The 15717-nt window shown below is 35.9% G+C and overlaps 1 protein-coding gene across 1 annotated transcript in view; it reads left to right on the top strand.

Moving 5' to 3' along the window:
- Positions 1–15717, top strand: part of LOC132548349 (probable serine/threonine-protein kinase kinX) — a 103295-nt gene that overhangs the window by 70208 nt on the left and 17370 nt on the right. The window contains exon 7 of the mRNA XM_060212205.1: positions 1029–2849. Coding sequence (XP_060068188.1) covers positions 1029–2849 — 1821 coding nt within the window. The remainder of the gene's footprint in view (positions 1–1028; positions 2850–15717) is intronic.

The raw sequence follows: 15717 nt of genomic DNA, 5'->3' as shown, positions 1-15717 counted from the left end.
TCACTGTAAATAGTTTCTGATTCTGGTCAGTCAAAACATTTCACTGTAAATAGTTTCTGATTCTGGTCAGTCAAAACATTTCACTGTAAATAGTTTCTGATTCTGGTCAGTCAAAACATTTCACTGTAAATAGTCTCTGATTCTGGTCAGTCAAAACATTTCACTGTAAATAGTTTCTGATTCTGGTCAGTCAAAACATTTCACTGTAAATAGTCTCTCATTCTGGTCAGTCAAAACATTTCACTGTAAATAGTTTCTGATTCTGATCAGTCAAAACATTTCACTGTAAATAGTTTCTGATTCTGGTTAGTCAAAACATTTCACTGTAAATAGTTTCTGATTCTGGTCAGTCAAAACATTTCACTGTAAATAGTTTCTGATTCTGGTCAAAACATTTCACTGTAAATAGTTTCTGATTCTGGTCAGTCAAAACATTTCTCTGTAAATAGTTTCTGATTCTGGTCAGTCAAAACATTTCACTATAAATAGTTTCTGATTCTGGTCAGTCAAAACATTTCACTGTAAATAGTTTCTGATTCTGGTCAGTCAAAACATTTCACTGTAAATAGTTTCTGATTCTGGTCAAAACATTTCACTGTAAATAGTTTCTGATTCTGATCAGTCAAAACATTTCTCTGTAAATAGTTTCTGATTCTGGTCAGTCAAAACATTTCACTATAAATAGTTTCTGATTCTGGTCAGTCAAAACATTTCACTGTAAATAGTTTCTGATTCTGGTCAGTCAAAACATTTCACTGTAAATAGTTTCTGATTCTGGTCAGTCAAAACATTTCACTGTAAATAGTCTCTGATTCTGGTCAGTCAAAACATTTCTCTGTAAATAGTTTCTGATTCTAGTCAGTCAAAACATTTCACTGTAAATAGTTTCTGATTCTGGTCTGTCAAAACATTTAACACGAAATAGTTCTGGTTCTGTTAATCAAAACATTTAACTTTTGATTTTTAAACAGTTCAACGAAATATTAGAGATATTGACTTCATAAATGTTTTTGTGTTTCAATTTTTAGATTCGTTTTGATGATATGGCCGACATAAAGAACAAATTTGAGGCTGGAGACAATCAAGTGATAACTTCTTCTGGAAAGGTTAATGTCCATGAAGAAATTCTAAATGTCCAGAGTGGTGAGTTCGAAAATGAGCCAGAAAAGTTTGAACAGTGGCAAAACCAGACTGAAGGTGGAGTCTATGAGAACCAGCCCCAAGAAAATCCGGATGTCTTTAAGGAAAGCCAAAAGAATGTTGGAGAGGAACTTCCAGAGGTCGGTATGGCAAAGAATGTCCTGGAAAAATTCAAAAAAATACAAGAAGATGGATATACTCCTGAAAAAAAGAAGGAACCGACCCCAGACAAATCTGTGAAGTACGAATATGTCAGTGAGCCGAGGTCAGTCATGGAGAAGCCGAAAGAAGTGGTGGAAGCTGGTGTTTTTGAGAGTCAGCCAACAGAGCCAGAAGATATTGTTCGTTCTACAGATCACTTAGAAGAAGCTCTTCCAGAGCAGGGTTCTGCTAAAAATTTATTGGCTAAATTTAAAAAGATTGAAAATGAAGTTGGCAATAGACCACCACCTTCTCCAGGACAAAGGGAATTGACCCCAGACAGAAACACGAAGGGAGAATATGTGAGCGAACCAAGGACACAATTCCAACAATATCAAGGAAAGGTTGAGTCTGGAGAATTTGAAAGTCATCCCGAGGAAGTCGAGGATATAGTCAAGTCTGGAAATTCCATACAAGAAGTTCTTCCTGAAAAGGGCACAGCAGTCAATTTGGTTTCTAAATTCAAACAATACCAGTCTGAATCATCTTCTCCTCCCTCACCCCGACAAAAGAAAGAGCTCACACCAGACCGCTCAGGAAAGGTGGAATATGTGAGTGAACCTAGGGGACAGATTGAAGTCTATGAAGGGAAATCAGAGGCAGGAATTTTTGAAAGTAGTCCAGTTGACCAACCAGAAATTGTAAAATCTGGAGACTTCCAGCCTGAACTACTGCCAGAAGAAGGATATGCCAAAAATGTTGCTGCTAGGTTCAAAGAATTGGAAAAATCTGGTGGCTCCTCGCCAACTGGTACTCCTCAACGACACAAGGAGTTCACTCCACCTCGAGAAGATACTAACCAGACTGTAGCAGGAGTCTTGGAAAACCAACCCGAATCCTTGGATATAGCCAGAGAAAGTGATTCACGATTTAAAGAAGATGAATTACCTGAGAGAGGTATGGCGAAAAACGTACTCAACAGATTTAAGGAGATTCAAGCAAATTCACCAACAAGTCCCCGTAACAAGAAGGAATTCACACCACCCCCAGACCATGCTTCAGGCGTATTTGAGAACAAACCTGCCCCTTCTCTAGAAATAGATGTTAGACAGGCTGAAAGTGGTATTCTGGAGAGCTCGCCAGTACACAGAGAAGATGTTGCTAAAGAACATGTACAAGCTGAAGAAACTGTTCCCGAACAAGGATATGCCAAGAACATGGTCAATCGATGGAAGCAGATGGAAACAGAGAGTGCCAAATCATCACCATCTCCAAAATACAAAGAATTCACGCCCCCTAGAGACAACCTGATGAGTCCAAAGTCCCCTGCAGGTCTGAACAGCAGTGTGAACCCTAATGATCTGCCTGGTCAGTATCAGGAGCAGGTATCCGCAGGCATCTATGAAAACACGCCAGAACAAAAGGAAGGCATCTTCCGGGAGGCTGACACCGACTACGAAGCAGGACTTCCTGCCAAAGACACCACCAGGGCGCTACTACAGAGGTTTAATTCGATACAGAGTCAGGCCAAGGAGGCACAGGAAACTCCCAAACCTATCTCCAGAAAAGTAAGTCACTGCTTCAGAATTCTTTTGGTTGTCAGTGTGTCTTTGCGTATTCAATGTTTTTCATTCTTTCTTCACAGTGTGTTATGTGTTCAATCCAAATTAAGAATATTAGATAATGAAGATGCAGTTTTTACATTTCTATGTAATGAAGTTGTTGTAATGAATTCAATTTCAACTTTTACCTTGACATCAGTTCTACTTCATAGCTTCTTATATGTATCAAGGGAACTGTTTACATAATTACACAGTGAAGATTGAATGTTTCATGTGAATTTCTACATCTATCTGCTTCAGAAACGTTTCAGATGTTTCTGTAGTGAAGAAAATGGGATGTTTGATCTCTTTTTCATTTGTTTGTGTGAAAATGAGATGCAGTCTTGTATTTTTTGGTTATCATTATTCATTATCAAAGCAGATATTTGTATTACAGTTAAGTCACAGAGGCATGTTGAGTTGATAAATGTAATGAATCACTGTTCTATTGTGTGTTTGCTGTGTTTATACTAAAGATGTATTCAGAGAAACTCTATATTTGGCAATACAGGTAACTTGGTAAACAGATGGTATTTAAAAGGATTTTCATATCTATCACAACAATTCATATTGTTGGTTAGAATTTAATTTTACACATTGCTTTTTATTAGGACAGGATTAATTGGTTTTTCTTAATCTTCTAAAACAAGGAAAATCGAACACGAAAATTGAAAAAAGATAAATGAAAAACTGGGATTGCCTTTTGTTACAAAGTTTGAAAAAATATCAAGTTTACAGGCTGTTGACATGGCTGTGATATATAATTGTCAATCAATCTTTAACTGTTATTTCTAATCATTCTTACATTATTAGAAGACAAGATGTTTGTATATGAAGTCTGACCAAATATGTTCTATAAACAATCAGAATTAAGGATATTATGATATAACAGCATGTGTTAAGTATGCAGAGCTTCCTGTTTTTGTTTGTAGCTTGCCTGCAGTGTTCTGATATTTCAGGTGCTGATGCTGACCTGCTCATCAAATGCCTACTTTTACAGCAGTATATGGTTTACCCATATAAATTCTAATTTCCATACATGTCTTTATTTCAATATCTTGTTCTAGGACTCAGTTGAAAATGGAAACTCACCTGCCCCTGAAATCAAGAAGGTTTGTTATCTGTAGAGAAGACATACTTCCATTTTTTCTCCCTCAGTTTATCTGAGGTTTTATGTTTTTATCTATTTTTTCATTTTATGTGATGCTTCATTTTCTCATTATCACAAGGCTTATCTCCCTTTGATTACATCTGTTATGATATATACATATATCAATAATGTGTTCTTACAGAATATAAGAATAGAATGGAAAAATGATAAATCTGAAATCTAGTGTAAAGGGATACAAATCAAATTATTTCTTATATATATTTTGCTAATGTTTTAAATATTTATTGTCTGTTGAGATCCATGGCTTGTCTGTGTTGTAGTTTAACTGTTGTACTAATCAGTCAATATTTGTTCAAGTCGGAACAAACATTCATCTTTCTTTAAGTTTCTGAATATATGTAGTAAATAATGGCAATAAGCAGAGACGAAAAGTTCTGTGTGATACAGCGAAACTGGTATCACTTTTTTTCAAAGCAATGGTACATTTTGTGATATTATACACGAAATACAAAATTATTGCACAATATTTACCTTTTTGATAAGGCTCATCTTTCTTGCAGACATGAATTGTTTCTAAAGTTAAATGATGGTTGTTGAGAACGACTTGAAGAAATATGTTAGCTTGACATGGTATATGTATATGTTGTATAATGTGATTCCTCGCCTCGTTTACTAACTAGATCTATTTAAAAAAAGCCTTTCCTGTGATGGGAAGACCTGGTTGGGGAAGTGGTAAAGGTGTAGAGATCTATACTTTCTCTCCTGCTTTAGCATAATCTGTAGTAATACTGGTATAAGGACATGCTTGTATTAGTGAGTTAGCTGAGACCTGCGGTGTGGAGAGACTCACATCACTAAACCTTTAGTTTGGGTTAGATTGTGTTATATACTAGTATTAACCTTTTATTACATGTTGTGTTATCATTTATGTTTATATCTTAATTGTTTGTTTTAAATGTTTTAATCTTTGTTTATTTTAAATGTTTTACATATTTAATGTGATGACTTACATGCATGCATTTTTGTTGAACTTATTCAAAATTATGTGAAGTAAAAATTGGTATTTGTGGGCAGGTTTATTTTGTTTTTCAGGAGAAATAAAAATAAATTTTGACCCAAAAAAATCTGATAATACATTTTGGAAAGCATTTTGAAGGGCAGGGATAACACTATAAAGTAAGAGTTAGTTCCCTTTAACAATGATTACAAATTTGTTGTCAGCAAACTGCCTGTTTTATGAAAATAGTATCATTAATGGTAGATATTCTTCCTTATTACATACATTGATTGTGTTTCAGTCTTTCAGTTCTTTGAAGCTCTATAAACATAATTTTGTCGGTATTTTGACTAACCTACATTCCATTTGTATTAACATAATGTGTACAATTTCTCTTTCTCTACCACTTTTCAACTTCTCTACACATATCTATGTTCCAAAAAAAATGGTGTAATAGAAATTAAGAAATAAATGTACCGGAAAGGCCTGAAGGTATGGCTACAATTGGGAGTAATTGATGTAGTTCAACATAAACACAGGTAAATAAAGCAAGATATCCTCGGGCAGAAGTCTCAGTTGTCTTACGGTGATGATAGAGGCACTGCTAACTAGTAGCTGATCAATTTCCTTCTCCCTCCCCCCTGCTAGTTGTAAAGATATAAAGACACTAATTAATCACATATTATCTTATAAACAATGTTTCACATGGAAGAATTATATTTGGTTCTGTGACATCCTAATGGATAATTATATAAATCTAACTGTTATGACCTATGTCAGTGTAAGTAACATAATGATGTCTCATATCTGTATTTCTTCTTCTCAAATGTAATCTAACATTAGGATATAATATCAACCTCTAACAGTACATGTTTATATCATTATTACACTCCAGAGTGCAACTCTTCAACAGTGAATATCCTCTACATCAGATTTTACCCTGGAAGTCAAAATATCTTGTGTAATTAATTTTAACAACTTGTGACATTACCATGTAAAAGATCTTATTGATAATTTGTCCTGTCATAGTGGACTTACAGAGGTGATACAGGGATGTTGATTCATATCAAAAAGCTTTTGTCCCAAGTTGTTGAGGTCTAGGTCACTTAAGTGTTTATATACTCCACACTTTTCAATTTTTTTTTGTGTGTTTCTAAGGAGGTTAAAGGACAAATTATGGAAATGGTTTTACTGACTGCTATATCATAGTTTTTCTGCAAACTTTGCAAGACTTTGTTGCCAAAGGCAAGATACTTTATGATGATGTAACATTAACAACGAAGCTCAGTTGTTTCAATCTTCATGGGAAGGAGGATTTTCCTTTCATTTTTTGATGTTCATATATTCACTAAAGGAATGTACCCCACCTGTTGGAAATGAAAAATTACTGTTATGTAAAAATAACCAGTAATACAAACTACATCTGATGATGGAGGAGCTTTCAATAGTGACCTGGTCTGTATAGTAAAATGGCAGAGGATTACACCTCATAATTGGTTGGCATTTTTTCTATTTTTGATATTTCTGTATACAGAATGCCAGAGTCTGTGTTTATGTATACATATAAATACGCCTCAGCACAACATCTCAACAAGTATTGATATCTTAGTTCTATTACAGACACACTTTCATTACGTAGAGGTAAAGCTGACAAATCATTTGAACACTGTCGGATACACACATTATAGAGGCATAACCAACCACATGTGATGACTGAGGGAAGGTTAAATCGATGTACTTTATATTAAGGCTACTTGTTTCAACAATTTCAATCATTAAAAATGCTTGCTTTTGATCAGAGGCAGGTATTAAAATGCTTACTTTTTAACATTTGATAGTTAAGTTTCAAAAGCTATTCATTAGTCATATTTTAAGGAGTGGAGGTTGTTGTATGCACATAGCTCAGTATCAGGTTATTTCAACACACCCTTGTTCACACTTAGATATATACACTAGATCGTTCATAAGCCTGGAATCCCTAGCTTTGAATACTAGTGTTCATTCTTAAAAAAATCATTGAGATACTGTAATAAGTCTGAGACTTGTTAGTCTGGACACACCCCTGTATACAGATACTGTAATAAGTCTGAGACTTGTTAGTCTGGACACACCCCTGTATACAGATACTGTAATAAGTCTGAGACTTGTTAGTCTGGACACACCCCTGTATACAGATACTGTAATAAGTTTAAGACTTGTTAGTCTGGACACACCCTTGTATACAGATACTGTAATAAGTCTGAGACTTGTTAGTCTGGACACACCCTTGTATACAGATACTGTAATAAGTTTGAGACTTGTTAGTCTGGACACACCCCTGTATACAGATACTGTAATAAGTCTGAGACTTGTTAGTCTGGACACACCCCTGTATACAGATACTGTAATAAGTCTGAGACTTGTTAGTCTGGACACACCCCTGTATACAGATACTGTAATAAGTCTGAGACTTGTTAGTCTGGACACACCCCTGTATACAGATACTGTAATAAGTCTGAGACTTGTTAGTCTGGACATACCCCTGTATACAGATACTGTAATAAGTCTGAGACTTGTTAGTCTGGACACACCCCTGTATACAGATACTGTAATAAGTCTGAGACTTGTTAGTCTGGACACACCCCTGTATACAGATACTGTAAAAGTCTGGAGACTTGTTTCATAATTCATTGAAATTTATCTAAGGAACAATGCAATATTTAAAACAGCATTGTGGTTAAGAAAGTATTTGATACCTTTACAAAATTAAGTGTGGTTTAAGAAACCTGCATATTTGTAGCATGAAGCCTTAAGCTAGTGATAAGATGGGTGCATGGTTTTGCATTAGCACATTTGTTGGGGGTAATTGAGATAGGTTAATAGGCAGTGGTCTGTTCCATTCTATACAAGTGGGAGAGAGTTGTTATCTTTCTTTTTCGGATGAAGTTTACATTGCTTTCTTAAACATTTCATTTATTTTCTCATTAAAATAAGTTAATTTAAAAAATCATTTTAGTGATTAAGACATTAATGTCTCAGAACTATTTGAAGTTAAAAAAAAAACAACCGACACACCCCTGTATACAGATACTGTAATAAGTCTGAGACTTGTTAGTCTGGACACACCCCTGTATACAGTTGTGGTTTGTACTTGTTAAGTCATCAATGGTTTTCTTGTTAATATCCTATACTAACCAGACTTAAAGGAAACCTTGTGTACATTATAATTTTATGGTTTCTGATGCTTGAACTGTATTGATGATTGGTACCTTCAGTCCTTCCTGTGTATATTTATGTTCAGTGTAAAACCAGGGGGCACTGGTCCTAGGGTTCACCACCAGAGGGTCCTGTAAAGGGGCAAATAGGATATAGACCAAACCCATGCAGGAAAGGCAAAGGAATGAAACTTAGCCATGATGGGACAAGGGGGATAAAAATTTACACAGACATTCCTTGTACAGACAAACACAGAGATAAATAAAAGCAATGGGGGTAAATAAGGATGGATTTAGAACAGGACCAAACAGGGCAATAATAGAAGACTAACCATAAGGACATAGATTAGACTCGTATAGGAGCACAGAACATAGGACAAGGAAAACTAAAACAACACAAGGAGGGCTTCAGCCCATACAGGTTGCGATGGTTGGGGGTTTCATATGTAGATGCATGGAGAAGCCAGCTGTTTTCGGATAGGGAACAAGCAGCTCCAGTCTATTGCCACAAAAGTGGGTTTAGAGGGCAGATCTACTTAGGGATGGGAGGGTTAGACTTCTCAAGGGGAAAAATGTTTAATTAAGTGATATGTTTTAACATGTTGTCATTCCCATTAAGCATGTGGGCTCAGTTAAGGGGAGATGATACCAACAATATCATGTGGGGACAAACAGTTTAAATATGAAATGAATATATTAAGCAATAAGGATGAAGATTTATCTGTTATTATCAGGATGTAATGAATGATTTAAGATACAATGATCATATACAAGGAAGAAGTGTCAATCACCAAGGATCCACTGACACTAAAACATAATATTTTTATGTATGATATTTACCAGCAGTTAATATTTTAAAAAAATGTACAGTGTTCTAGGAATTAATGAAATTTAATTCAGGTTATATAGCTTTGCTACCTGATTTCATGAAACAGTCTTTGCAGCATGTGCAAACTGTACACTCCTTTTATCTTATGCTGAGATACACCAAGAGTAAAATTGCATTGAAACACATATGTGTAACAGCAATGATTTTTTTTCAGAGGTACTCATTTGGGAACCAATTCCTCAAGTTTTAGTGATAATGAAAAAAATACTTGTTGGCCTGTCTGTTTAAGATTTAGCTTATAGGGACCAATTAGTACGGTCTGAATATCTAATTGAACTTTGTTAGAACTTGGTCCTGGGTCGTATATTCTATTGAGCATGTGGAAGTCACACGACAAAGGAAATGCTGTTCTCAATGAAACAGCAGACCTGGTTGGTTAATGGACCAAATAAATTCCCCAATTGGGCCTCTCACTGTACAGCTGTATAAGGCAGATTGTGACTGGCTCTGCTTTAGTGTATGGTTGGGATAGGTTGGGATAGGAAGGGAGAAGTGCTCTGTGAGTTTTACTAACACTCACTATCATTCCAACATTTCAATTTAGAACCCATTTTACCTTACTTTTGGAGACCTGTGTTATTACAATACACCACAGCCAAAATGGGTGACTCTGGGTCGGACGTGATGCAAATGGCAAAGGTTAGTGTGTTACCATTATCTTACTATTATAGGAACAAGCAGCTGAATTTCAGTGTGAAGTTTTCTAAACCTGAATCAGCAGCAATATCTCTATAACATTATGATGTAGGCCACCACTGTTTGTTTACCCATGTACTTGAAAGCTTAAAATAAGATATACAATGCCAGTTACAAATGGCTATTATCTCTACAAAGTATGTAATACTGCTGTGATATGTTGTGTGTAACGGGCTTGCTTAACATCAATATTGTCTATTTAGCATACATGTACATACAGCATATAATTCTTTTAAGGTTTGAAATTTAAACCACTCTGGAAAAACCTCTGATATTTAACAATGGCCTCTTAAACGGCAATACCAGGATTTTCCATTAGACACGACCTTATGGATAATTTAACTCCATTTGTTCTGATTTACAATAGCGTTCTGACTAGGACATAGCTAAGTGAAGATTTAAATGTTAGGGTGTGTCTGGAATGTAACACCTGTCCTTCATATGTGTTAAGTTTTAAAAAGTTAAAATGGACTTAATTAGATAGATTTTGAGTTATAATACAACAATATTGATGTTTAGCAAATCCTGTATGGGATTGTCTTATGCCCCTGCTGGCCACAGCGTGTATACTGATGTTTTCCTGTGAGTAATACTCGTGTGGTCTCTATCGTTGATTTTGTACTTTTCAGTGTTTTGTAAAATGTCATGATCAGTCAGTTGGAAAATATCAGTTGTTAAATTCGTTTCTGTAAAATTTGATAAAAAAATAAATGTACATGTGTATGACTCTGTATTAAATTTCAATCTAAGCGTTCTGGTGTGTATAACTAGCTTACAGATATACACTAGTGTGTAGCATATGTGCACTTACAGTCACACTAAATCAAGGGATGATTAATCTTATGGGTAAACTGCCATATATGCCATCCATGGCACATCAGTCATCAAATGTACTTATTGTTGGGGGTAGGGAAGGAGGGGTGGGGGAATCATATATGTTGAGTCTGGATGGATGTGAGAGAAGGGCTGTCCAAGACCTATGATTAGTAATGAGTGTAAAACTCTGTCATCTCTAATAAAGGTTTACATTGTAGTGGGAGCTATGTATTTACTTGTTTGGTGTCTGTGTATATGACACATGCTAAGTTAATTTCCCTTGTAAAACGCCGGGTATTAGTGTTGATTGTCCGTGTAGAACCATTGTGTACAGGTTTGTGTTACAGTATGAGTATACATGTAAATCCCGGGAAGATGTGGGCGATATGACTCGACCTAATTATAGTGTTTATACCTGTGACAACCCATTGTCAACCTAGTCATCTATATTGAATGTAGTATCTGTCACAAGTTGGCTAATGTGTCCAATGTTACAACAGATCTTGTGGTACTTCTTGATGCAAAATTGGAGATGGTTTGAGTGAATCGGGGGAATGGGGTTATTTTAAGGTTTGAAGTATGTTAGGGAAGTCTAGGGGACAGGTGGAACTGTGAAAGGTCAGATATGTAGAAGAGTGCAGGAAGATTACTGTATCTAAAAAAGGATTGATATAAAAGCATTATAGGGAGTATTGGATCAGTGAAAACTGAAAAATGGGCATTAAATTAATAATTAATTATTTGATGTATTTGATGTAGAGAAAAGAAACTGAACATTGGGAGAAAATATATTGTGAGTAGAGAGCGAAAGATAGGAGGTTATACTAATGGGGAGAGGGATAAAGTAACATGTCAGTTGATACATAACACTGGAGATGTTTGTCAGGAAATTCATTACAAGACTGGTTACAAGAATATGATTCTGACTGGGAGGAGTTTTACAGGAAATTGTACATATAACTCAATAGAACCCAGTATTACAAACGTTGAGGGGCTAGGCTGATAACAGGATGTGACAAATTCAAGAAGTAGAGACTGGGACATAATGTGTAAAGTGGTCGTAGGGGTTGTGTGTGGAGGTCGTGGGTTACATCTAGGTCTAAGTAGCTGAATGGTGAAGAAGCAGGAAGATAAGGATAGGTTATCAATATACACACTTAAAACTCGCAGGGAAATTTTGTCCATTTTATTTCTCTTACTCAAAATAAGAAAGGTCATTGGCCCCACTTGGGCCTTTTGGGAAGAACCTAGATATCAGGTAATCAAGATACCCATGTGTATATTGTGAAAAAATGTTATTGTGCAATTCCATGTTAGCTGATTATACTGTACACAAATCCGAATCACCAGGGCATAAACAGCGTTTTCTGATTAAGATCAAGAACTTCATGTGGAACTTGATTTATATACAGTCATCTTTAGACGGTCAGGACTTGCATGCCGTAGACTGTCAGGACTTGCACGCCGTAGACTGTCAGGACTTGCACGCCTTGAAGTTGCGGTTTTATATATGTTATTTTACCAAGAAATGTTAAGATAAATTTTGCTGTACTGTTTGGCAAGGAAAGGTGTGTTATGGTTTATTTAAAGGCTTTACTCATTATTAATGTCATAATGAAGTTATAGGATGGAAACTAGTCTTATACCATTGCCTTAGGCCATCAAGTGATGTATGTCAAAGATCAAACAGACTCTCAAGTTTTCAGTCAACTCGGGATAAACATTTCAACCGATGACATGTATACATATTCAATTAAGCCAATATAAAAATTAATTTGAGAATTGAAGTTCAACCGCCACACACTAAATATCGATATCTGATAACAGTACAATCCACCATTGTTTTCTTTTGACATATTCACACCTACCATTTAACCTTTGGATTTAGAAGGAGTAAGAGAATCTTTTTTGTTTACAAACATGTTACAAACTTCCATTCATAATAGAAAAAGAAAAGGTTATGAACCTATTATACACCAAGATGTTCAAAGCAACAAAGAAAAACAACAAGTTCACCACAGTGTTTTGGTACAAATAGCTCCTAGTTATTGCTCCAGAGATGATAAAGTTCACTGATGTTGTGAGGCATTACATAGTCTAGAGTAGAGTTAAAGAAATTATTGGTTGAACGAGTACAAGTTTTATATCTATAGTTTCAGTCTCACCAGTGGTGGAGACAGTAAGGGAAGGTCTGTTGATGGAATGGCTACATTTTGGTGTGGTAACATCATTACTACCACTACTTAACCGTGAGAACCAAACAGTTTGAGAACATTGCACAAGTCTGGTATGGGGGAAGGATGACTACGTTCAAGCTTTTAACACTTCTTTTAACACAAATATGTTACCCATTCAACAAGGAACTTGGTGCAGTGGGGTCGTATAACATATATATTTTAAGTAGGTAAAATAGCATAGTTATGTTTACTTCCTTTTCATATTAAAAGATGGATGTTAAGGTAGTGTTAATCAAATGAACCCTTTTTGGGAGATTTACGCTATCCTAAAGATATCGGCAAATTCATGCTTAAAGTGCACAGTAAATTTGAGAGTAAAATGATAAATGAATCATGATGTAAAATATTTTCACAATGTTACAATACTAGTGCTAGGTGTATCTGGTAGATGGTATGTGTGATATATTTGTATAAAATTGTATGGATAGACTGTGGTAAAGTTTCAATTTTTGTTATGCTTGATCCAATTTAACCACACTTAACACTAATATAGACACGTAATCAGGTGAGATTTTAGTCGATTGTGAAATATATGTGGCATCTTGGCAGTTTGCATGTGTTATTTATTACAGGGATTGTCTGGCCAACATGTTTCCATGGTAATGATTAATATAAAACAGTAACCATTTTGAATGAATATGGAAAATGTGCTATAGGGGAGAAAATATGGTCTTTGGGCTCTACATATCCCATAATACTAAACAATCAACAATCTTTACATTACTCTCTAGGGATGTTGCCTACCACACTGGATTACAGCAGTTCAACCCTACATATGTTGTTTGAAAAATAACATAAGTTTCCCACTCTGTAAAACTTGTTCTTTGATAACCAACAGGATGTAAGAAACAGTAGGAGACAGCCATGGTAACTAAATCTAAAACTTCTTTACAACAATTAACAATAAAAACAGGTTCTAAGGATTTCATTGTTACTATTTATAGAACAATTTTGATGATGTTTTTGGTTCTGGCTATTTGATAAAAAACAGCTGTCCTTACTTCTGTTATCTGGACCAACATATATTAGATGAAGGCTTTGTACTAATAATAAATGAAGTGGAATATAGCTCTACTTTAGACACTGGCTGTCTAGTGGAATATAGTTCTTCATGTAGACCATGACTGTCTAGTGGAATATAGTTCTTCATGTAGACCATGACTGTCTAGTGGAATATAGTTCTACATTTAGACACTGGCTGTCTAGTGGAATATAGTTCTACAGGTAGACCATGACTGTCTAGTGGAATATAGTTCTACATGTAGACCATGGCTCTCTAGTGGAATATAGCTCTACATGTAGACCCTGGCTGTCTAGTGGAATATAGTTCTACATGTAGACCCTGGCTGTCTAGTGGAATAAAGCTCTACATGTAGACCCTGGCTGTCTAGTGGAATATAATTCTACATGTAGACCCTGGCTGTCTAGTGGAATATAGTTCTACATGTAAACCATGGCTGTCTAGTGGAATATAGTTCTACATGTAGACCCTGACTGTCTAGTGGAATATAGTTCTACATGTAGACCATGACTGTCTAGTGGAATACAGCTCTACATGTAGACCCTGGCTGTCTAGCGGAATATAATTCTACCCTGATCATGACTGTGTAGTGGAATATAGTTCTACATGTAGACCATGACTGTGTAGTGGAATATAATTCTACCCTGATCATGACTGTGTAGTGGAATATAGTTCTACATGTAGACCCTGGCTGTCTAGTGGAATATAGTTCTACATGTAGACCATGGCTGTCTAGTGGAATATAGTTCTACATGTAGACCATGGCTGTCTAGTGGAATATAGTTCTACATGTAGACCCTGGCTGTCTAGTGGAATATAGTTCTACATGTAGACCATGACTGTCTAGTGGAATATAGTTCTACATGTAGACCCTGGCTGTCTAGTGGAATATAGCTCTACATGTAGACCATGACTGTCTAGTGGAATATAGTTCTACATGTAGACCATGACTGTCTAGTGGAATATAGTTCTACATGTAGACCATGGCTGTCCAGTGGACAATAGCCTTCCAGTGGAATGTAGTTTTACATGTGTTTTAGAACAGAATTTGAGCCAAACTATTAGATATTATCTGTAGCTGTGTGCTGGATATTTCCTTACTGAAACTATTATGACACAGAATGAGACCTGTGCATGAGCTTTTGTTATATTGATTAGCCCAGCAATCTGATCCAGCCACCTGTTACTGGGTTGACAGTGCTGTCATACAACATGCAATCCCTACACATATATCAAGACCTGCACAGCTTCTTCTTGTCATATGTGGTGACCTTTTCATTCCAGGCACCATGTTATCCTCTTATGTTACCAAACTATACCATAACGTATTCATTTGACCACAACAACTTAATTTAACTCTTGTGATGTTAACAAATACATCAATTTTTAATACAAGGTATGCTACTTAATGATTGGTCCAGAAATACAAAGTTAGCTCCACTGTGTAGGACCTGACTGCCTGTCTATAGTATCACTGCCTACAATATTGTTCCATGATGTAGTACCACTGCCTGGAACATTGTTCCATGATGTAGTACCAATGCCTGGAACATTGTTCCATGATATAGCACCACTGCCTACAACATTGTTCCATGATGTAGTATCACTGCCTACAACATTGTTCCATGATGTAGTATCACTGCCTACAACATTGTTCCATGATGTAGTACACTGCCTAGAACATTGTTCCATGATGTAGTACCACTGCCTAGAAGATTGTTCCATGATGTAGTATCACTGCCTACAACATGGTTCCATGATGTAGTACCACTGCCTGGAGAAGCCTCATGCTATCTGACTAATTTATAGTAAACAGTCTCCTAATGGCCCCACTTGTTACCTCGACTGATAACCAACATAAACAATTCAACATG

The sequence above is a fragment of the Ylistrum balloti genome, unplaced genomic scaffold (assembly GCF_031769215.1).
Source record: "Ylistrum balloti isolate Yb309-2 unplaced genomic scaffold, AGI_CSIRO_Ybal_v1 Utg370010, whole genome shotgun sequence".
NCBI classification, from domain to species: Eukaryota; Metazoa; Mollusca; class Bivalvia; order Pectinida; family Pectinidae; genus Ylistrum; species Ylistrum balloti.
The sequence above is the reverse complement of the archived record's forward strand: the minus strand, read 5'-3'. Positions and strand labels throughout refer to the sequence as shown.